We start from the raw sequence: 24140 nt of genomic DNA on the forward strand, positions 1-24140 counted from the left end.
TCATGCTCTACAGAATTTTCTAAAACAGAGCAGTCGCGCTTTCGCTGATAAGTGGGCATATTGGCTAAAATGTTTTTGATAGAATTATCCATTACAGCCGTTAAATGTTGCATAGTAAGGAGTATTGGCGCACTAGATGTACTAGGGGCCTCCTGTATGGGCAAGACTGGTGTAGACGAAGGAGGGGATGATGCAGTACCATGCTTACTCCCCTCACTTGAGGAATCATCTTGGGCATCATTTTTACTAAATTTTTTTATGACATAAAATACATATAGTTAAATGAGAAGGAACTTTGGTTTCCCCACAGTCAGAACACAATCTATCTGGTAGTTCAGACATGTTAAACAGGCATAAACTTGATAACAAAGCACAAAAAACGTTTTAAAATAAAACCGTTACTGTCACTTTAAATTTTAAACTAAACACACTTTATTACTGCAATTGCGAAAAAGTATGAAGGAATTGTTCAAAATTCACCAAAATTTCACCACAGTGTCTTAAAGCCTTAAAAGTATTGCACACCAAATTTGGAAGCTTTAACCTTTAAAATAACGGAACCGGAGCCGTTTTTATATTTAACCCCTGTACAGTCCCTGGAATCTGCTTTGCTGAGACCCAACCAAGCCCAAAGGGGAATACGATACCAAATGATGCCTTCAGAAAGACTTTTCTATGTATCAGAGCTCCACACACATGCAGCTGCATGCCATGCTGTCCTCAAAAACAAGTGCGCCATACCGGCGCGAAAATGAGGCTCTGACTATGATTAGGGAAAGCCCCTAAAGAATAAGGTGTCTAAAACAGTGCCTGCCGATATAATCATATCAAAATACCCAGAATAAATGATTCCTCAAGGCTAAATATGTGTTAATAATGAATCGATTTAGCCCAGAAAAAGTCTACAGTCTTAATAAGCCCTTGTGAAGCCCTTATTTACTATCTTAATAAACATGGCTTACCGGATCCCATAGGGAAAATGACAGCTTCCAGCATTACATCGTCTTGTTAGAATGTGTCATACCTCAAGCAGTAAGAGACTGCACACTGTTCCCCCAACTGAAGTTAATTGCTCTCAACAGTCCTGTGTGGAACAGCCATGGATTTTAGTTACGGTGCTAAAATCATTTTCCTCATACAAACAGAAATCTTCATCTCTTTTCTGTTTCTGAGTAAATAGTACATACCAGCACTATTTTAAAATAACAAACTCTTGATTGAATAATAAAAACTACAGTTAAACACTAAAAAACTCTAAGCCATCTCCGTGGAGATGTTGCCTGTACAACGGCAAAGAGAATGACTGGGGTAGGCGGAGCCTAGGAGGGATCATGTGACCAGCTTTGCTGGGCTCTTTGCCATTTCCTGTTGGGGAAGAGAATATCCCACAAGTAAGGATGACGCCGTGGACCGGACACACCTATGTTGGAGAAACTACATTTAAACACCAAAAAACTCTTAACCATCTCCGTGGAGATGTTGCCTGTGCAACGGCAAAGAGAATGACTGGGGTGGGCGGAGCCTAGGAGGGACTATATGGCCAGCTTTGCTGGGACTCTTTGCCATTTCCTGTTGGGGAAGAGATATTCCCACAAGTAAGGATGACGCCGTGGACCGGACACACCAATGTTGGAGAAAGGGAGGTTGGTGTGTATCTTAAGTAAAGAATAGTGCTATTATAGTTTAATCCAGTCAAATGTATTCTAAGGATTAAAAATATATATACATAAGACATTGTTTTGATCCCACAAATTGGTATGGTATAGTGCATTGTGTAACATAACTTGATGCAAATTGATGTGTCTCTTCTAATTGCTGTGTGCAATCTTCCAATGAAGTTGGGTGTAGAAGTCACCTGTTACGCTCTCTCTAAACTGCGTCATCAAAACTCCCTTTGCATCCAAAAGCATGAATGCCATAATCTTGCTAGCACTTGCTCGGACATGAAACTTTTGAGGGGGAGGTGCTCTCACAACTTGGAATTGTGCTTATGTCCAAAGTGATGTATTCATTACTCACTCATAGTAAATTGACTAAAAAAAAAAAAAAAATTGTGGTTTTTCTAAATACTTTTGTTTTTTTTGCCATGTTTAGTGAGCTTGGAAAGGGCTAGGAACATGCATATATTGTCAACATGGCCACCCTTTTTGGAAAACAAATTATGCTTACCTGATAATTTTCTTTTCTTCTGACGGGAAGAGTCCACAGCTGCATTCATTACTTTTGGGAATTCAGAACCTGGCCACCAGGAGGAGGCAGACACACCCCAGCCAAAGGCTTAAATACCTCCCTCACTTCCCTCATCCCCCAGTCATTCTGCCAAGAAAACGAGGAACAGTAGGAGAAATAACATAATTTATGTAAGAACTTACCTGATAAATTCATTTCTTTCATATTAGCAAGAGTCCATGAGCTAGTGACGTATGGGATATACATTCCTACCAGGAGGGGCAAAGTTTCCCAAACCTCAAAATGCCTATAAATACACCCCTCACCACACCCACAATTCAGTTTAACGAATAGCCAAGAAGTGGGGTGATAAAAAAAGTGCGAAAGCATATAAAATAAGGAATTGGAATAATTGTGCTTTATACAAAATCATAACCACCACAAAAAAAGGGCGGGCCTCATGGACTCTTGCTAATATGAAAGAAATGAATTTATCAGGTAAGTTCTTACATAAATTATGTTTTCTTTCATGTAATTAGCAAGAGTCCATGAGCTAGTGACGTATGGGATAATGACTACCCAAGAAGTGGATCTTTCCACACAAGAGTCACTAGAGAGGGAGGGATAAAATAAAGACAGCCAATTCCTGCTGAAAAAAATCCACACCCAAAATAAAGTTTAACGAAAAACATAAGCAGAAGATTCAAACTGAAACCGCTGCCTGAAGTACTTTTCTACCAAAAACTGCTTCAGAAGAAGAAAATACATCAAAATGGTAGAATTTAGTAAAAGTATGCAAAGAGGACCAAGTTGCTGCTTTGCAGATCTGGTCAACCGAAGCTTCATTCCTAAACGCCCAGGAAGTAGAAACTGACCTAGTAGAATGAGCTGTAATTCTCTGAGGCGGAGTTTTACCCGACTCAACATAGGCAAGATGAATTAAAGATTTCAACCAAGATGCCAAAGAAATGGCAGAAGCTTTCTGGCCTTTTCTAGAACCGGAAAAGATAACAAATAGACTAGAAGTCTTACGAAAAGATTTCGTAGCTTCAACATAATATTTCAAAGCTCTAACAACATCCAAAGAATGCAATGATTTCTCCTTAGAATTCTTAGGATTAGGACATAATGAAGGAACCACAATTTCTCTACTAATGTTGTTGGAATTCACAACTTTAGGTAAAAATTCAAAAGAAGTTCGCAACACCGCCTTATCCTGATGAAAAATCAGAAAAGGAGACTCACAAGAAAGAGCAGATAATTCAGAAACTCTTCTGGCAGAAGAGATGGCCAAAAGGAACAAAACTTTCCAAGAAAGTAATTTAATGTCCAATGAATGCATAGGTTCAAACGGAGGAGCTTGAAGAGCTCCCAGAACCAAATTCAAACTCCAAGGAGGAGAAATTTACTTAATGACAGGTTTTATACGAACCAAAGCTTGTACAAAACAATGAATATCAGGAAGAATAGCAATCTTTCTGTGAAAAAGAACAGAAAGAGCAGAGATTTGTCCTTTCAAAGAACTTGCGGACAAACCCTTATCTAAACCATCCTGAAGGAACTGTAAAATTCTCGGTATTCTAAAAGAATGCCAGGAAAAATGATGAGAAAGACACCAAGAAATATAAGTCTTCCAGACTCTATAATATATCTCTCGAGATACAGATTTACGAGCCTGTAACATAGTATTAATCACAGAGTCAGAGAAACCTCTTTGACCAAGAATCAAGCGTTCAATCTCCATACCTTTAAATTTAAGGATTTCAGATCCTGATGGAAAAAAGGACCTTGTGACAGAAGGTCTGGTCTTAACGGAAGAGTCCACGGTTGGCAAGAGGCCATCCGGACAAGATCCGCATACCAAACCCTGTGAGGCCATGCCGGAGCTACCAGCAGAACAAACGAGCATTCCTTCAGAATCTTGGAGATTACTCTTGGAAGAAGAACTAGAGGCGGAAAGATATAGGCAGGATGATACTTCCAAGGAAGTGATAATGCATCCACTGCCTCCGCCTGAGGATCCCGGGATCTGGACAGATACCTGGGAAGTTTCTTGTTTAGATGGGAAGCCATCAGATCTATTTCTGGAAGTTCCCACATTTGAACAATCTGAAGAAACACCTCTGGGTGAAGAGACCATTCGCCCGGATGCAACGTTTGGCGACTGAGATAATCCGCTTCCCAATTGTCTACACCTGGGATATGAACCGCAGAGATTAGACAGGAGCTGGATTCCGCCCAAACCAAAATTCGAGATACTTCTTTCATAGCCAGAGGACTGTGAGTCCCTCCTTGATGATTGATGTATGCCACAGTTGTGACATTGTCTGTCTGAAAACAAATGAACGATTCTCTCTTCAGAAGAGGCCAAAACTGAAGAGCTCTGAAAATTGCACGGAGTTCCAAAATATTGATCGGTAATCTCACCTCCTGAGATTCCCAAACTCCTTGTGCCGTCAGAGATCCCCACACAGCTCCCCAACCTGTGAGACTTGCATCTGTTGAAATTACAGTCCAGGTCGGAAGCACAAAAGAAGCCCCCTGAATTAAACGATGGTGATCTGTCCACCATGTTAGAGAGTGTCGAACAATCGGTTTTAAAGATATTAATTGAGATATCTTCGTGTAATCCTTGCACCATTGCTTCAGCATACAGAGCTGAAGAGGTCGCATGTGAAAACGAGCAAAGGGGATCGCGTCCGATGCAGCAGTCATAAGACCTAGAATTTCCATGCATAAGGCTACCGAAGGGAATGATTGTGACTGAAGGTTTCGACAAGCTGCCATCAGTTTTAGACGCCTCTTGTCTGTTAAAGACAGAGTCATGGACACTGAATCTATTTGGAAACCCAGAAAGGTTACCCTTGTCTGAGGAATCAATGAACTTTTTGGTAAATTGATCCTCCAACCATGATCTTGAAGAAACAACACAAGTCGATTCGTATGAAATTCTGCTAAATGTAAAGACTGAGCAAGTACCAAGATATCGTCCAAATAAGGAAATACCACAATACCCTGTTCTCTGATTACAGACAGAAGGGCACCGAGAACCTTTGTAAAAATTCTTGGAGCTGTAGCAAGGCCAAACGGCAGAGCCACAAACTGGTAATGCTTGTCCAGAAAAGAGAATCTCAGGAACCGATAATGATCCGGATGAATCGGAATATGCAGATATGCATCCTGTAAATCTATTGTGGACATATAATTCCCTTGCTGAACAAAAGGCAAGATAGTCCTTACAGTTACCATCTTGAACGTTGGTATCCTTACATAACGATTCAATATTTTTAGATCCAGAACTGGTCTGAAGGAATTCTCCTTCTTTGGTACAATGAAGAGATTTGAATAAAACCCCATCCCCTGTTCCTGAACTGGAACTGGCATAATTACTCCAGTCAACTCTAGATCTGAAACACAATTCAGAAATGCTTGAGCTTTTACTGGATTTACTGGGACACGGGAAAGAAAAAATCTCTTTGCAGGAGGTCTCATCTTGAAACCAATTCTGTACCCTTCTGAAACAATGTTCTGAATCCAAAGATTGTGAACAGAATTGATCCAAATTTCTTTGAAAAAACGTAACCTGCCCCCTACCAGCTGAGCTGGAATGAGGGCCGCACCTTCATGTGGACTTAGAAGCAGGCTTTGCCTTTCTGGCTGGCTTGGATTTATTCCAGATTGGAGATGGTTTCCAAACTGAAACTGCTCCTGAGGATGAAGGATCAGGTTTTTGTTCTATGTTGAAACGAAAGGAACGAAAACGATTATTAGCTCTGTTTTTACCCTTAGATTTTTTATCCTGTGGTAAAAAGGCTCCTTTCCCACCAGTAACAGTTGAAATAATAGAATCCAACTGAGAACCAAATAATTTGTTACCCTGGAAAGAAATGGAAAGTAGAGTTGATTTAGAAGCCATATCAGCATTCCAAGTCTTAAGCCATAAAGCTCTTCTAGCTAAAATAGCTAGAGACATAAACCTGACATCAACTCTGATAATATCAAAGATGGCATCACAGATAAAATTATTAGCATGCTGAAGAAGAATAATAATATCATGAGAATCATGATGTGTTACTTGTTGCGCTAAGGTTTCCAACCAAAAAGTTGAAGCTGCAGCAACATCAGCCAAAGATATAGCAGGTCTAAGAAGATTACCTGAACACAGATAAGCTTTTCTTAGAAAGGATTCAATTTTCCTATCTAAAGGATCCTTAAACGAAGTACCATCTGACGTAGGAATAGTAGTACGTTTAGCAAGGGTAGAAATAGCCCCATCAACTTTAGGGATTTTGTCCCAAAATTCTAATCTGTCAGACGGCACAGGATATAATTGCTTAAAACGTTTAGAAGGAGTAAATGAATTACCCAATTTATCCCATTCTTTGGAAATTACTGCAGAAATAGCATTAGGAACAGGAAAAACTTCTGGAATAACCACAGGAGATTTAAATACCTTATCCAAACGTTTAGAATTAGTATCAAGAGGACCAGAATCCTCTATTTCTAAAGCAATTAGAACTTCTTTAAGTAAAGAACGAATAAATTCCATTTTAAATAAATATGATGATTTATCAGCATCAACCTCTGAGACAGAATCCTCTGAACCAGAAGAGTCATCAGAATCAGAATGATGATGTTCATTTAAAAATTCATCTGTAGGGAGAGAAGTTTTAAAAGATTTTTTACGTCTACTAGAAGGAGAAATAACAGACATAGCCCTCTTTATGGATTCAGAAACAAAATCTCTTATGTTATCAGGAACATTCTGCACCTTAGATGTTGAAGGAACTGCAACAGGCAATGGTACTTTACTAAAGGAAATATTATCTGCTTTAACAAGTTTGTCATGACAATCAATACAAACAACAGCTGGAGGAATAGCTACCAAAAGTTTACAGCAGATACACTTAGCTTTGGTAGATCCAGCACTAGACAGCGATTTTCCTGTAGTATCTTCTGACTCAGATGCAACGTGAGACATCTTGCAATATGTAAGAGAAAAAACAACAACATATAAAGCAAAATTGATCAAATTCCTTAAATGACAGTTTCAGGAATGGGAAAAAATGCCAAAGAACAAGCTTCTTGCAACCAGAAGCAATGAAAAATGAGACTTAAATAATGTGGAGACAAAAGCGACGCCCATATTTTTTAGCGCCAAATAAGACGCCCACATTATTTGGCGCCTAAATGCTTTTTGGCGCCAAAAATGACGCCACATCCGGAACGCCGACATCTTTGGCGCAAAATAACGTCAAAAAATGACGCAACTTCCGGCGACACGTATGACGCCGGAAACGGAAAAGAATTTTTGCGCCAAAAAAGTCCGCGCCAAGAATGACGCAATAAAATGAAGCATTTTCAGCCCCCGCGAGCCTAACAGCCCACAGGGAAAAAAGTCAAATTTTTGAAGGTAAGAAAAAATGATTAAATCAAATGCATTATCCCAAATATGAAACTGACTGTCTGAAAAATAAGGAAAGTTGAACATTCTGAGTCAAGGCAAATAAATGTTTGAATACATATATTTAGAACTTTATAAACAAAGTGCCCAACCATAGCTTAGAGTGTCACAGAAAATAAGATTTACTTACCCCAGGACACTCATCTACATGTTTGTAGAAAGCCAAACCAGTACTGAAACGAGAATCAGCAGAGGTAATGGTATATATAAGAGTATATCGTCGATCTGAAAAGGGAGGTAAGAGATGAATCTCTACGACCGATAACAGAGAACCTATGAAATAGACCCCGTAGAAGGAGATCACTGCATTCAAATAGGCAATACTCTCCTCACATCCCTCTGACATTCACTGCACGCTGAGAGGAAAACCGGGCTCCAACTTGCTGCGGAGCGCATATCAACGTAGAATCTAGCACAAACTTACTTCACCACCTCCATCGGAGGCAAAGTTTGTAAAACTGAATTGTGGGTGTGGTGAGGGGTGTATTTATAGGCATTTTGAGGTTTGGGAAACTTTGCCCCTCCTGGTAGGAATGTATATCCCATACGTCACTAGCTCATGGACTCTTGCTAATTACATGAAAGAAATCTAGGGTTCCAGAACCAGATCCCTTCCCTACCAGAAGGTACACTCCCAGAAAAAAAAAAAACCACACTGAAACAACAGTGTTATCACGATACCAGAATCCCCCCCTACATCATGCACGCAAGGCAGAGGGAACCCCCCTCTGCATCAGGCGGAGCCTGCGTCATCGGACAGCAAAAACAAAACCGACTGAAAAGACACCATCCGGCTGCAACAGCCAGCCCAGTAGACAAACAAACAGCCAGCAAGCCCACCTCTAGAGTGGAAGTAGCTGTAATAGGAGATCAAACTCCCGCTTGCTAGGTAGCTAAACTAACCATCAGGCCATTTTCAAGTCTCTGATAAGAGAAGACAACACCTGAAGGAGCAAGCAGATCTCTCACAACTGTAAGCACTGAATCACTCAGGATCCAACTAGGAGGTCCGGACAGATATCCTAGACCATGTACAGGAAAAACGGGCACACGGAAACCGGAGCCGGCCACAAACTAGGAACACTTGAGGAACCCTAAGAATACCTCATATGGAGAACCCTAGGAGAGGCAATTGCAGCCACATCCAAAAGTCCTAGGACACTGGACGTTCACTAAGCATCCCAGAGACATAGAATATAACTAAGTCATCTAAACCTCCAGTCCAATTTGGAATGTAGATTTTAGCTCCGAGGCCAAAGAACCTTAGAAACCCTTCTTAGCAGGATCCGCTTCTGGAACCCCACCAACAATCAGGAACAGGACCAAGAGGACTGAGTACAAACCCTTTGACTACCCACCCAAAAGAAGAGATGAGAACCAGCCTGATGTCTGTAAACGAAAAAAGGCCCCCCCTCTCAACCCTGTCAAGGGCAGACATTATAAAAAAAAAAAGAATTTAACTCTCATGTTTTTCCCCTCCAAGGGAATCTCTATCCAACAGGGAAGATATTCCTTCTGAAGGAGGAACCATAGCATAACAAACTCCTCTTCTTAGAGAGCAACTCACCACCCAACCAGGTCAGCCAGATACACCAGCACCACGTGAATAGTTAAGACATTAAGGATCAACGAAAAGAGGGCAGCATTTACAGGTGAACGCCCAAGAAAAGTGGGTACACTAACAGGACCAGCCAATCAGAAACCCCACTCTTCTGAAGCTCAGAACTGGAATAAGATACCCCAAAGATTAAGGATAATTGGAGACCAGGAGAATAACTTAATCTCCCCACGTCTAAGCCAGTTTGCCGCCTGGAACAGAAGATGGAGGACCCCTCAAGCAAGCAGGACTGGGGTCCTCTAGCACTGCCAAAGCATGCCGCACCAGGACACGAAGGCGCGCCAGTCTATAACGAAAGGCAAAACTTAACTCTGCCGGGAAACTGACAACTCAGACCAGAGGATTGGGCCCCTGAAGCTTCAGAAGAAACCGCTGACGAGCCCTGGTTAACCGAACATGGACAGCATCTCACTAATGTCTCAATCCCTGGAAGATGTAAATGCGCCAATGACAAAGAAATGGCCACGCGTAACCGTGCCCTAACCTCTGGAGGAAACAAGCCGCCTTCCGGAGAAGGGGTAACGGCATTAGGGACACCCACTTGCGTAGCCAAAGAAGGTTCTAGGGTACTCGCCCCACGGGATATGGGGTCCCCAGAGGCGGATGGCTTGGCGAACTCCATGTTCCTTGTTTAGGGAGAAAAGAGCACTCTAAAGCGGCATGTGGAACATAACTGATGGGCATGGATTACCCGGGCCATTTCATACTCTTCGCAAGAAGTAGAATTTGAATCAGAGACATCCGTCTCCAAAAAAATCAGAATCCACCATCACTAGGATAGCAATTATGGATAGGAAAAAATAAAAACAGCACCTTACACCTCCAATGGCTGGGGCACTCACCACCTCCTATGACCAGACAACTAGTTAACAGACTTCTCTCCGTCGCTTCGCGGTCAGGAATATGGAAATGGAGACTAGAAACGTGACCACACCTGGTCACAAGGCACACCGTGCAGGCCAAAAAAAAAAAAAATGTGCCAAAGCCACAAGGGCCGCGCAGCCTGACAAAAAAGGCAGTTATGTTCCGATATAGCCTCGAGCCTAAATATCACTACACATGAGCAGACAGAATCACATAAACATGATTAAAGTCCCCCCTGTTCAATAATCCCCCTCAGAAGATATTAACCCTCGATTCCATAAGATAAAAGAGTCCCACTGAGACCCTGACTTCTTCATTTACATTACATTTCACATTTTTCTAAGTAAAATTAAACAATCTTAATGGAATCTACGCCGTGGAACAGGAACACGGCCCTTCAAGTGTGACCGATAGTAGCCTTGCTTCTGACATGGACTTGAGTGAAGAAAGCAGGCAGCGAAACGCATCAACGCTGATTGCTAAGGAGCTGTTAATATGAGTCAGTATGGTTTCGCAGAAAGACTCTCCCTGCATCTCCGGACTCTAACTTTCATCCATGCTCTCACTGAGAGGCTGACGGGATTACTTAAAACTCCAGTCCCATTCCGAAGAGTACTACCCTCCATAAGAGACTATCTTGAATCTTCCGACACTTCTCTGTCAACCTCCTGTGACGAAAGGTATTTAAGCATTTGGCTGGGGTGTCTTTGCCTCCTCCTGGTGATCAGGTTCTGAATTCCCAAAAGTAATGAATGCAGCTGTGGACTCTCCCCGTTTAAGAAGAAAATCAGAATTGTGTGTTTTTAAATATATTTCATATTTTTTCAGTTAGAATTTTTTAGACCAATTTTCTGTATGAATTGTTCCATGGTGCAAAGTGCCAAAATTTATACTTTTTCAATGATTTACATGTCTGACCAATAACTTATGCTAAATGTGGAACCATAAAATATGTATTTGAAATATTTAGGAAATTATTAATCATACAGCTATTCAATGAATAAAAATGTAAGATTTTTTGGTTTCACAAGGCAGTATTTTCCCTTATTATGTAATTTCTACAAACTAGATTGTTTTTGTATATAAAATGCCTGGTCTGCTGAAAAACTAGGTATAGTTTGTGAAGGTAACTCATTGGGGAAAAAAAAGATTAAATTTACATGTAAATGCAATAAGGGGCAAAAAAAGCTCAGCAGCAAAGGGCTAATCGTGCTACAGAAACTATGACGTACAGTGGATTAGTTGATGACAAACCACTTATTTTCCAATAAACTACAAGAAAAACAAAATATGCTTACCAGATAATTTAATTTCCATTGAGGGGAGGAGCGTCATTCATTACTGTTGGGAAATAAGAACCTGGCCACCAGGAGGAGGCAAAGACACCCCAGCCAAAGGCTTAAATACCTTCCCCCACTTTCCTCAACCCCCCGTCATTCTGCCGAGGGAACAAGGAACAGTAGGAGAAATATCAGGGTATTAAACCGTGCCAGAAGATCAATTAAATTTAGGTCCGCCTGTCGAAGACACGGGGGGGGGGGGGGGAGCCATGGACTCTCCTCCCCTCGATGGAAATGAAATTATCAGGTAAGCATAATTTATATTTTTTTCCTCTAAAGGGGAGGAGAGTCCGCGGCTTCATTCATTACTGTTGGAAACAAAGTCCAGTAAGGGAACAGCACACAAGAGTAAAAAATGTGCACGGTAGACCTAGGGCGCTGCCAAGCCATAATACACATATATAAAGATAAACAGGGTCTCCAGCACTTTTCAAAAAGACTTTATTTGTACACAGATAGCGAAGTTTCTGTGTCACAGCACCTTATTCATGCTTGAGACAAGCATGAATAAGGTGCTGTGACACCGAAACGTCGCTATCTGTGTACAAATAAAGTCTGTTTGAAAAGTGGTGGAGACCCTGTTTATCTTTATTACTGTTGGAAACATATACCCAAGCTCTAGAAGACACAATGAAACCGGGAGTGTAAAATGCGGACCATAATCTGAGGGCACCACCGCCTGCAAAACCTCTCCCAAAAACAGCTTCCGTAGAAGCAAAAACATCAAATTTGTAAAACTTTGTAAAAGTGTGTAAGGAGGAGCCTTACAAATTTGCTCAATAGAGGCCTCATTCTTGAAGGTCCAAGACAAAGCCACAGCTCTAGTTGAATGAGCCGTTATCCTCTGAGGAGGCTTATGTCACGCTGTCTCATAGGCCAAGCGAATCAAGCTCCTCAACCAAAAGGAGAGAGAGGTAGAAGAGGCTTTCTGCCCCTTGCACTTCCCAGAATACACCACAAAAAGAGATGTAGACTGTCTGAAATCCTTTGTAGCCTGAAGATAGAACTTCAGGGCACGAACCACATCCAGATTATAAAGTAACCTCTGCTTAGAAGAAGAAGGGTTAGGACACAAAGATGGAACCACTATTTCCTGATAGATGTTGCGGGTAGACACCACATTCGGAAGAGAAAGCGCAAACCAGTGCGAAGCGCAGCCGTATTCCGCATGAAAAACCAGATAAAGCGGCTCACATTGCAAGGCAGCCAGCTCAGATACTCTGCGTGCCGATGCAATAGTCAACAGGAAGAGAACCTTCCAGGACAGCATTTTAATGTCAATGGAAAGCATAGGCTCAAATGGAACCCTCTGCAAAACCTTAAGGACCAAGTTTAAGCTCTACGGGGAGCAGACTGTCTAAAGACAGGCCTGAATAAAGGATTGGATGTCAGGGAGCTCAACGAGTCACCTGTGCAACAAGACTGACAATGCCGAAATCTGTCCCTTTAAGGAACTAGCGGCAAGACCCTTCACCAGACCGTCCTGGAGAAAGGACAGAATCCTGGATACCTTCATCTTATGCCAAGGATATCCATGCTTCTCACACCAAGACAAGTAAGACCTCCACACCTTATGGTAGATGCGATGAGTGACTGGCTTCCATGCTTGAATTAGAGTATCAATCACACTTTCCGAAAAGCCTCTCTTGGCCAAGACTAGGTGTTGAATCTCCACGCAGACAGACTCAGAGAATCGAGAATTTTATGTTGAAAGGGGCCCTGTTCCAGCAGATCCCTGTGACAAGGTAACCTCCATTAGCCACCTGACGCCGACGTTTCCTGTTATCGGCCAGGAAACAGAAAAGTGACCGTCGGTTTGGTGTTAGTTTTTGCTTTTTGTTTCTATGGTAGTGGGTTTAGGAATTATTAGGGGTGTTCTACCCTATTTTAACTTTTAAGATTAAAGTATATAAGTTTTATATCGATTTTTCACTAGTATTTAGTAAGGGTGAGTGCTATTTAAGCCCCTGTCTTTTCTGTCTCTCCCCTGTTAATATTAATTTAAAGGGACAGCACCGGAATCTGTTTTACAGATTCTTTTTTCCTTACTTAGCATACGTGTGTAGTGCCAGTTAACAATTCCTCTAAACTAAGGTAACCTCCACGGCAGAGAGGATGACATCCCCACCAGATCCGCAAACCACGTCCTCCGTAGCCACTACGGAGCAATCAGAATGGCCGAAGCCTGCTCCTGTTTAATTTGTGCCACAACACAAGGTAGAAGTGGTAACGGTGGAAAAATGTAAGCTAGGCTGAACCCCCAAGGCACCGCCAAGGCATCTATTAGCTCTGTCTGGGGATACCTGGACCTCAACCCATATCTGGGTAGCTTGCAATTAAGTCTGGACCCCATGAGATCTATCTCTGGCGTTCCCCACCTGAGACAATCTCAGCAAACACTTTGGGGTGAAGGGACCATTCCCCCGGATGTAAGGATTGTCTGCATCCCAGTTGTCAACACCTGGAATGTGAATCGCTGAGATTGAGCAGTTGCGGGACTCCGCCCACTCCAAGATCCGAGACACCACCTTCATAGCTAGGGAGCTCCTCGTACCCCCTGATGGTTGTCGTAAGCCACCGAGGTAATGTTCTTGGACTGGAATATGATGAAGCTGAACGACTCTAGAAGAGGTCATGCCTCCAGAGCATTGTAGATTGCTCGGAATTCCAGAATATTTATCGGAAGGAGAGACTCCTCCCGGGACCATTTTCCATGTGCCGTCCAGGCACTCCAAACAGCTCCCCATCCAGCCAGACTCGCGTCCGTGGTCAGAATCTCCCAGGACGGTCTCAAGAAGGATGTCCCCATGGACAGTTGCTCCGGACGGATCCACCAAGAGAGGAAGATCCGAGCCCGAACATCCATTGATAACTGCTGTGATAGATCTGAATGATCGCCGTTCCACTCTCTCAACATGAACAATTGAAGAGGTCGGAGATGGAACCTTGCGAATGGAATGATGTCTATGATGGAAACCATGAGTCTGATCACCTCCATACACTGAGCCACCGATGGGCTTGAGGAGGACTGAAGGGCAAGACAAGAGGATGCAATCTTCCTGCGTTGATGGTCTGAGAAATATTTTCATGGACATAGAGTCTATTATCGTGCCCAGGATCTCCACTCTGTTGCTGGGGACCAAGGAACTCATTCCTGAGTTGATCTGCCAACCATGAGATTGTAGTAAAAGAAGAGCCCTCGAATGATCCTCTGCTAGACTGAGCGACGGCGCCTGGACTAGGATGTAATGCCCCCAGAAGCTTCGTGAAGACTCTCGGGCTGTCGCCAGACCAAAGGGAAGGTCACAAACTGCAAGTGTTGGTCCAGAAACGCAAATCTCAGGAACTTGAAGTGGTCCTTTTGGATTGGCACATTAAGGTAAACGTCCTTCAAGTCTATAGTTGTCATGAACTGTCCCTCTTGAACTAGGGGATGAATAGATCTGATCGTTTCCATTTTGAACGATGGAACAGCCAGAAACTTGTTTAAACACTTTAGGTCCAGAATCAAGCAGAATGTGCCCTCCTTCTTTGGAACCACAAAAAAGATTTGAATAGTACTGTCACGGATACCAGACAGCTAAGGCTATCCCCCACCCCCCAACAAACTCATCCCTGTTGTTTCTAAGTGGTTTTGGGCTCCTCAGAGCAACCACCATCTCTGGAAGCTGTTTGTTTGCTTGGTTTTGGCTTGCTTTTATCTTCAGAGAAGTGATGGTCTATGACCAGGAAAACCCTCCTCGGCTGGCCGGGCTCCTGGAACTCCCGGTCGGCCGCCTCACAACGGACACACGCCTAACCCCTCCCAGGCTCCTGGAACTCGCGGTCGGCAACAGGACAGCAGAACACCCGCTAACTTTAACCCAGGTCCCTCCAGCAACCATGTGCCCCCAGAGCTCCGCTCTTTTGGGGATTAGTAGCCCCTGGGGATTACAAGGGGTGGGGGAATTGCCGGAGTGGAGCTTTTGGACACTTCTAACCCCATAACTTCAACGGACTGTAACTCCGGTCCCCAGTAACGAATCATACTGATTTTTGGACTGTGAAATCTGGGGACCGAGAGCTTTAAAATGACACACTGGAAGTGCCGCTCCACCGGGATCATCCCTACACCGCCACCCCTAAGTTTTGAGATTATGTGGGACTGTGGCTCCTATGGAGGAGCCGGTCAGTCTGGAGGGGCGGGAATGGCGGGAAAATTGTGGGATTGTCCATTGTGTTATCAAGATGAGCTCTGTGTATAAAAGGAGTGCATGTTTTACAATAAAATCAGTTTCCGTCTAACCTGAAGGCTAGTCTGTCTAGTTATTTGGGTTGGCCCCAGCTAAAATCACTTTTCCTGGGCTACATAGCAGCCTGTTCCAGGCAGAGGAAGGACACTCTGGCAGAGCTACCTAGTCTGGTAGCTGGAGTCTGCCACAGGGTGGGACCTTGAGTACTGGTGCTGTCAGGCATCAGGGGTGGCTACAGGCTTTGGTCTCTTGCCAGCTACATAGCTGCAGTTGGCAGGGAGGAAGCAGGACCCCTTTTGGCGGAGCTTCCCAGTCGGGGTAGCTGGGGGTATCCGTCACAAGTACCCTATACCCTTTTCTGCTAGGGGTACTGGTACGATAACACCTAGAAAGGAGAGATCTCTCACACATTCTAGAAAGGCTTCTCTCTTTTCTGGTCTTGAAGATATGTTAGATAGGAGGAATCTGCCCCTGGGCGGATGGGATCTGAACCCTATCCTGTAATCCTGGATGACAACATCCAGAACCCAAGGACCCTGAACGTCCTGCAAACAGAGTTTTGAGAAAAGCGATAATCTGCCCCCTACTTGGTCCGGAGACCGGTCGGGGGCCACCCCTTCATGCCGATTTTGTCTCGGTGGACTTCTTGCTCTGCTTAGACTTGTTCCAAGAATGAGCTGGTTTCCAAGTTTCCTTGAACTGGTCCGCTTTCACGGCGGGCTGCTGGCGCTGGGCCTTGTACACACGAAAGGGGCAAAAAGTAGATCCTTTAGGCTTAGCCTTCTTATCCTGCTAAAGGAAAGCTCCCTTGCCTCCCGTAACCGTGGATGTGATCGAATCCAATCCTGGAATTAATAGAGTCTTTCCTTGAAAAGTCAGGGACAACAGCCTCGACTTAGAGGTCATGTCCGCAGACCAAGACTTTAGCCACAGAGCTAAAAAAGAAAAACCTGACACCTTAGCGTTCAGGCGAATAATTTACATATTGGCATCACATATGAAAGAATTGGTGATCTTAAGCGCCTTAATCATATACTGTATCTCATTGATGGAAGTCTCCCCCTCGACCCTTTCACACAGGGATTCACACCGGCAACCGCAGCCGCCTGAAAAACAAACCCTGTGTGTTGAAACATTTTCCTTAACATGTTTTCCAACTTTTTATCCATGAGCTCTTTAAACGACGAACTATCCTCTAGAGGAATAGTTATCCTCTTTGCGAGCGTGGAGATAACACCATCCACCTTAGGGACAGTACCCCACAGCTCCAGCTGTCCGGAACAGGGAACAGTTTCTTGAAGGAAGAAGGGGAAAAGGAAGAACCTAATCGCTACCATTCATTCTTAATATTTGCCATCTTAACAGGAACCAGGAAGGCCTGAGGCACCACCCTTTCATCATACACCTTATCAAGTTTAGGAATCGCAGGTTCTTCTGGAAGTTTCGGTTCCGGGACCTCCAGAGTAGCAAGCACTTGTTTCAACAAAAAGCACAAATTTTCCATCCTAAACCTAATGTCAGTCTCCTCCGCAGCCAGAGGTTTAGATGACACAGATTACGACCCAGAAGGGTTCTCTCCTCTGAAGAGTCTGAGTGGGCCTCGTCATCGTATAACGCCTCAGAAATTACCACAGGCGTATGCAATCCCTAGGCCGGGCCGCCATGATACGCCCTACGCTTGCGCTTAGCAGAACGTGTTAAGGCATGGATCACTTTCGATACCGCCATTGATCCGCAAAATCTGACGGCCAGCAAATCTCTCCCGCAGGAGTATTGGTTGGACCCTGGGGCGCTGCAAGTGCAATTGGAGATGAATGCGGGGAACGCACCTCACGGGATGGGGAACCCTCAGAGGTGGACGGCTCAGAAGTACTAGAAATCCGTTTACTTTTATATGTCGTAATTTAATTAAGGCATGTGGAACATAGTTGAGAAGGCTGTTCTACCAGAACCCCCTCACAAAAAACACAGAAATGAGATCTTGCTAAAGAGGCAGAACCCTCTAACGCGTCAGAGTCCTCCATAGCTTGCGCTTTTATTAGAGACTAAATTAACTTAATAAACAGGCACCTTTATAACCTCCAATGGCCGGGGCACTCACTACCTCCTATGACCAGGACTACAGAAACCGTTTCATCTGCAACAGAGGAAGAAAGATAGCCACACCCCTGCTTAAGGAGAAAACGCGAATACTCCCATAAATCGCCTGAAAGTTCCACACATTGCAAGAGCCTTAATCTCGCACATAACGCAGCAATGACACAACAATATAATGCATAACCCCCACTGTTCAATAATTCCCTTACTAGGAATATTAACCCTTGATTCTGTAAAGATAATAAGGCGTCACACTCTGACCCTGTCTTCCGTGTTCTCATTAAGTAATAAATGAAACAATATTACCAGAATCTACGTCGTGGAACAGGAACACGGCCCTTCAAGTGTGACAGGTTAGTAGCCACGCTCCTGACATGGACTTGAGTGTAAAATGCAGGCAGCGAAACTAGTCATCACTGATTGCTTGTGGAGCAGTTAATATAAGTAGGGATGTTTTCGCAGAAAGACTCTCCCTGCATCTCCGGACTCTTTCGCCCAGGCTCTCACTGAGAGGACAGGATTACTTAAAACTCCAGTCCCAATGCGAAGAGTACTACCCTCCATAAGAGACTACTCCGATTTTCTGCACTTTTCTGCCATCGTCCTGTGAAAAAAGGCAAAGAATGACTGGGGGATGAGGGAAGTGGGGGAGGTATTTAAGCCTTTGGCTGGGGTGTCTTTGCCTCCTCCTGGTGGCCAAGTTCTTAATTCCCAACAGTAATTAATGAAGCTGTGGACTCTCCTCCCCTTTAAATGGAAAACCTTAGATGACTGAAATTCCAATATTGTTATGAAGAACATCTGCTCTCTATACCTCTTTCAAGGTAATGTGACAGAAAGAATACATAAGTGTAATTATACCTGTTTGTAAATCGCACTCCATTTTTCTGTATATCAATTGTGGTAAATTTCTTGTTGTTTCTCAGAGATTTTTCTTCCTTGCAAGTAACTCGAAAATAGTGCCCAAGCTGGGAGTTTGATTCCAGTTTTATGCTTTTTCCAGCATCCAATCCTATTTTAATAGATGAAAAAATAAAAACATGTTCCTGAAATGAAGGGTTATACTTATATTACATAGTTTACAAAAAGTAAAGTATATTTAAAACTAATGGGTATGTAGTGGTTGGTGTCTTCTTTTTTGGATTAGGTAAAGTTGCCAAAAAGACAAATACATATCAAAACTAGAATATATGTTTTAATATCATACACAGATATGCAATAAAAAGATAATTTATGCTTACCTGATAAATTAATTTCTTTCATGGTGGTAAGAGTCCACGATACATTATTCATGGGAATTACTCTTATCTACTACTAAGAGGAGTCAAAGATTCCCAAACTGCAAGAGCCCTATAAAACCACTCCCACCTCACATATACCCAAGTGTAATGTATATCCAAGAAAATTGAGGTATGAAAAAGGAATTGCCGCCATAAAAGGAGCAGTGGAAAAAATGAACCCTAACAAAACATAAGGGTGGAGTCTGAGACTCTCACCACCATGAAATAAATTAATTTATTATGTTAGCATAAATTATGTTTTCTTTCATACAGGAGGTGAGAGTCCATGAGTAATAAGACATGAAGGGTGGGATTTAGAAACATCCTTTTTGAATGAAAAACATAATTTATGTAAGAACTTACCTGATAAATTCATTTCTTTCATATTAGCAAGAGTCCATGAGCTAGTGACGTATGGGATATACATTCCTACCAGGAGGGGCAAAGTTTCCCAAACCTTAAAATGCCTATAAATACACCCCTCACCACACCCACAATTCAGTTTAACGAATAGCCAAGAAGTGGGGTGATAAGAAAAAAGTGCGAAAGCATATAAAATAAGGAATTGGAATAATTGTGCTTTATACAAAAAAATCAAAACCACCACAAAAAAGGGCGGGCCTCATGGACTCTTGCTAATATGAAAGAAATGAATTTATCAGGTAAGTTCTTACATAAATTATGTTTTCTTTCATGTAATTAGCAAGAGTCCATGAGCTAGTGACGTATGGGATAATGATTACCCAAGATGTGGATCTTTCCACACAAGAGTCACTAGAGAGGGAGGGATAAAATAAAGACAGCCAATTCCTGCTGAAAATAATCCACACCCAGAATAAATTTTTTAATGAAAAAACATAAGCAGAAGATTCAAACTGAAACCACTGCCTGAAGTACGTTTCTACCAAAAACTGCTTCAGAAGAAGAAAACACATCAAAATGGTAGAATTTAGAAAAAGTATGCAAAGAGGACCAAGTTGCTGTTTTGCAAATCTGATCAACCGAAGCTTCATTCTTAAACGCCCAGGAAGTAGAAACTAACCTAGTAGAATGAGCTGTAATCCTTTGAGGCGGAGTGTTACCCGACTCAACATAGGCATGATGAAATAAAGATTTCAACCAAGATGCCAAAGAAATGGCAGAAGCTTTCTGGTTTTTTCTAGAACCGGAAAAGATGACAAATAGACTAGAAGCCTTTCGGAAAGACTTAATAGCTTCAACATAATATTACAAAGCTCTAACAGCATCCAAAGAATGCAATGATTTCTCCTTAGAATTCATAGGATTAGGACATAATGAAGGAACCACAATTTCTCTACTAATGTTGTTAGAATTCACAACCTTAGGTAAAAAATTCAAAAGAAGTTCGCAGCACCGCCTTATCCTGATGCAAAATCAGAAAAGGAGACTCACAAAAAAGAGTAGATAATTCAGAGACTCTTCTGGCAGAAGAGATGGCCAAAAGAAACAAAACTTTCCAAGAAAGTAATATAATGACTAAAGAATGCATGGGTTCAAAAGGAGGAGCTTGAAGAGCCCCCAGAACCAAATTCAAACTCCAAGGAGAAATTGACTTAATGACAGGTTTTATACGAACCAAAGCTTGTACAAAACAATGAATACCAGGAAGATTAGCAATCCTTCTGTGAAAAAGAACAGAAAGAGCAGAGATTTGTCTTTCAAGAAACTTGCGGACAAACCTTTATCTAAACCATCCTGAAGAAATATAAGTCTTCCAGACTCTATAATATATCTCTCTAGATACAGATTTACGAGCCTGTCACATAGCATCAATCACAGAGTCAGAGAAACCTCTTTGACCAAGAAGCAAGCGTTCAAACTCCACACCTTAAAATTAAGGTTTTGAGATCCTGATGGAAAAAAGAACCTTGAGACAGAAAGACTGGTCTTAACGGAAGAGTCCACAGCTGGCAAGAGGCCATCCGGACAAGATCCGCATACCAAAACCTGTGAGGCCATGCTGGAGCTACCAGCAGGACAAACGAGCATTCCTTTAGAATATTGGAGAATACCCTTGGAAGAAGAACTAGAGGCGGAAAGATATAGGCAGGATGACACTTGTAAGGAAGAGATAATGCATCCACTGCCTCCGCCCGAGGATCCCTGGATCCGGACAGATACCAGGGAAGTTTCTTGTTTAGATGAGAAGCCATCAGATCTATTTCTGGGAGTTCCCACATTTGAACAATCTGAGGAAATACCTCTGGGTGAAGACCATTCGCCCAGGTGCAACGTTTGGCGACTGAGATAATCCGCTTTCCAATTGTCCATACCTGGGATATGAACCGCAGAGATTAGACAGGAGCTGGATTCCGCCCAAACCAAAATTCGAAATACTTCTTTCATAGCCAGAGGACTGTGAGTCCCTCCTTGATGATAGATGTATGCCACAGTTGTGACATTGTCTATCTGAAAACAAATGAACAACTCTCTCTTCAGAAGAGGCCAAGACTGAAGAGCTCTGAAATTGCACGGAGTTCCAAAATATTGATCGGAAATCTCACCTCCTGAGATTCCCAAACCCCTTGTGCCGTCAGATACCCCCACACAGCTCCCCAACCTGTAAGACTTGCATCTGTTGAGATTATAGTCCAGGTCGGAAGAACAAAGAAGCCCCCTGAACTAAACGATGGTGATCTGTCCACCATGTCAGAGAGTGTCGTATAATCGGTTTAAAGATATTAATTGAGATATCTTTGAGTAATCCCTGCACCATTGGTTCAGCATACAGAGCTGAAGAGGTCGCATGTGAAAACGAGCAAAGGAGATCGCATCTGATGCGGCAGTCCTAAGACCTAAAATTTCCATGCATAAGGCTACCAAAGGGAATAATTGTGACTGAAGGTTTTGACAAGCTGAAATCAATGTTAACTTCTCTTGTCTGACAAGGACAGAGTCATAGACACTGAATCTATTCTAGAAACCTAAAAAGGTTACCCTTGTCTGAGGAATCAATGAACTGAATGGTAAATTGATCCTCCAACCATGAACTTGAAGAAACAACACAAGTCGATTCGTATGAGATTCTTCGAAAATGAGAAGACTGAGCAAGTATCCAGATATCGTCCAATAAGGAAATACCAAAACCCTGTTCTCTGATTACAGAAAGAAGGGCACCGAGAACCTTTGAAAAAAATTCTTGGAACTGAGGCTAAGCCAAACGGTAGAGCCACAAAACTGGTAATGCTTGTCTAAAAAGAGAATCTCAGACACTAAAAGTGATCTGGATGAATCGGAATATGCAGATACACATCCTGTAAATCTATTGTAGACATATAATGCCCTTGCTAAACAAAAGGCAGGACAGTCCTACAGAAACTGAATGTTGGTATCCTTACATAACGATTCAATATTGATAGATCCGGAACTGGTCTGAAGGAATTGACCTTCTTTGGTACAATGAAGAGATAAAATAAAACCCCAGCCCCTGTTCCAGAACTGGAACTGGCATAATTACTCCAGCCAACTCTAGATCTGAAACACATTTCAGAAATGCTGAGCCATTGCTGTGTTAACTGGGACACGGGAAAGAAAAAAATCTCTTAGCAGGAGGCCTTAACTAAAGCCAATTCTGTACCTTTCTGAAACAATGTTCTGAAACCAGAAATTGAGAACGGAATTGATCAAAATTTCTTTGAAGAAAACGTAATCTGCCCCATACCAGCTGAGCTGGAATAAGGTCCGCACCTTCATGGGTACTTAGGAGCTGGCTAAAGGTTTTCTATAAGGCTTGGATATATTCCAAACTGGAAATAGTTTCCAAACTGATACCGCTCCTGAGGATGAAGGATCAGGCTTTTGTTCCTTATTGTGAGGAAAGGAACGAAAATGATTATTAGACCTAAAATTACCTTAGATTTTTTATCCTTTGGTAAAAAAGTTCCCTTCCTTCCAGAAACAGTTGAAATAATAATTTATTACCCTGGAAAGAAAAGGAAAGCAAAGTTGACTTAGAAGACATATCAGCATTCCAAGTTTAATCCATAAAGCTTTTCTAGCTAAAATAGCTAGAGACATATACCTGACATCAACTCTAATGATATCAAAAGATGGTATCACCAATAAAATTATTAGCATGATATAGAATAATAATAATGCTATAAAATTATGATCTGTTACTTGTTGCGCTAAAGCTTCTAACCAAAAAGTTGAAGCTGCAGCAACATCCGCTAAAAATATAGCAGGTCTAAGAAGATTACCTGAACATAAGTAAGCTTTTCTTAGAAAGGATTCAATTTTCCTATCTAAAGGATCCTTAAATGAATTACTATCTGCCGTAGGAATAGTAGCACATTTAGCAGGAGTAGAGACAGCCCCATAACCTTAGGGATTTTGTCCCAAAAAACTCTAATCTGTCAGATGGCACAGGATATAATTGCTTAAACGTTTAGAAGGAGTAAAAGAATTACCCAAATTATTCCATTCCCTGGAAATTACTTCAGAAATAGCATCAGGGAGATTAAACACTTCTGGAATAACTACAGGAGATTTAAAAACCTTATTTAAACGTTTAGATTTAGTATCAAGAGGACCAGAATCCTCTATTTCTAATGCAATTAAATACTTCTTTAAATAAAGAACGAATAAATTCCATCTTGAACAAATACAAAGATTTATCAGCATCAACCTCTGAGACAGAAACCTCTGAACCAGAAGAACCATTATCAGTATCAGAATGATGATGTTCATTTAAAAAATTCATCTGAAAAAAGAGAAGTTTTAAAAGACTTTTATGTAAACTAGAAAAAGAAATAACAGACATAGCCTTCTTAATGGATTTAAAAAATAAAATCTCTTATGTTTATCAGGAACACTCTGAAAATTAGATGTTGACGGAACAGCAACAGGTAATGTAACAGTACTAAAGGAAATTTTATCTGCATTAATAAGTTTGTCATGACATGCAATACAAACAACAGCTGGAGAAACAGATACCAAAAATGATAGCAGATACACTTAGCTTGGTAGCTCCAGCACTAGACAGCGATTTTCCTGTAGTATCTTCTGACTCAGATGCAACGTGAGACATCTTGCAATATGTAAGAGAAAAAACAA

At 42.1% G+C, this 24140-nt stretch overlaps 1 protein-coding gene across 1 annotated transcript in view; it reads right to left on the reverse strand.

Moving 5' to 3' along the window:
- The window catches only part of MSH2 (mutS homolog 2), a gene marked incomplete in the record, with an annotated part of 816329 nt that overhangs the window by 253732 nt on the left and 538457 nt on the right, over positions 1-24140 (reverse strand). The window contains 1 exon segment of the mRNA XM_053712233.1: positions 18646-18796. Within this exon segment, the coding sequence (XP_053568208.1) occupies positions 18646-18796 (151 nt within the window).

Source organism: Bombina bombina, chromosome 4, assembly GCF_027579735.1.
Source record: "Bombina bombina isolate aBomBom1 chromosome 4, aBomBom1.pri, whole genome shotgun sequence".
In the NCBI taxonomy this organism is placed as follows: Eukaryota; Metazoa; Chordata; class Amphibia; order Anura; family Bombinatoridae; genus Bombina; species Bombina bombina.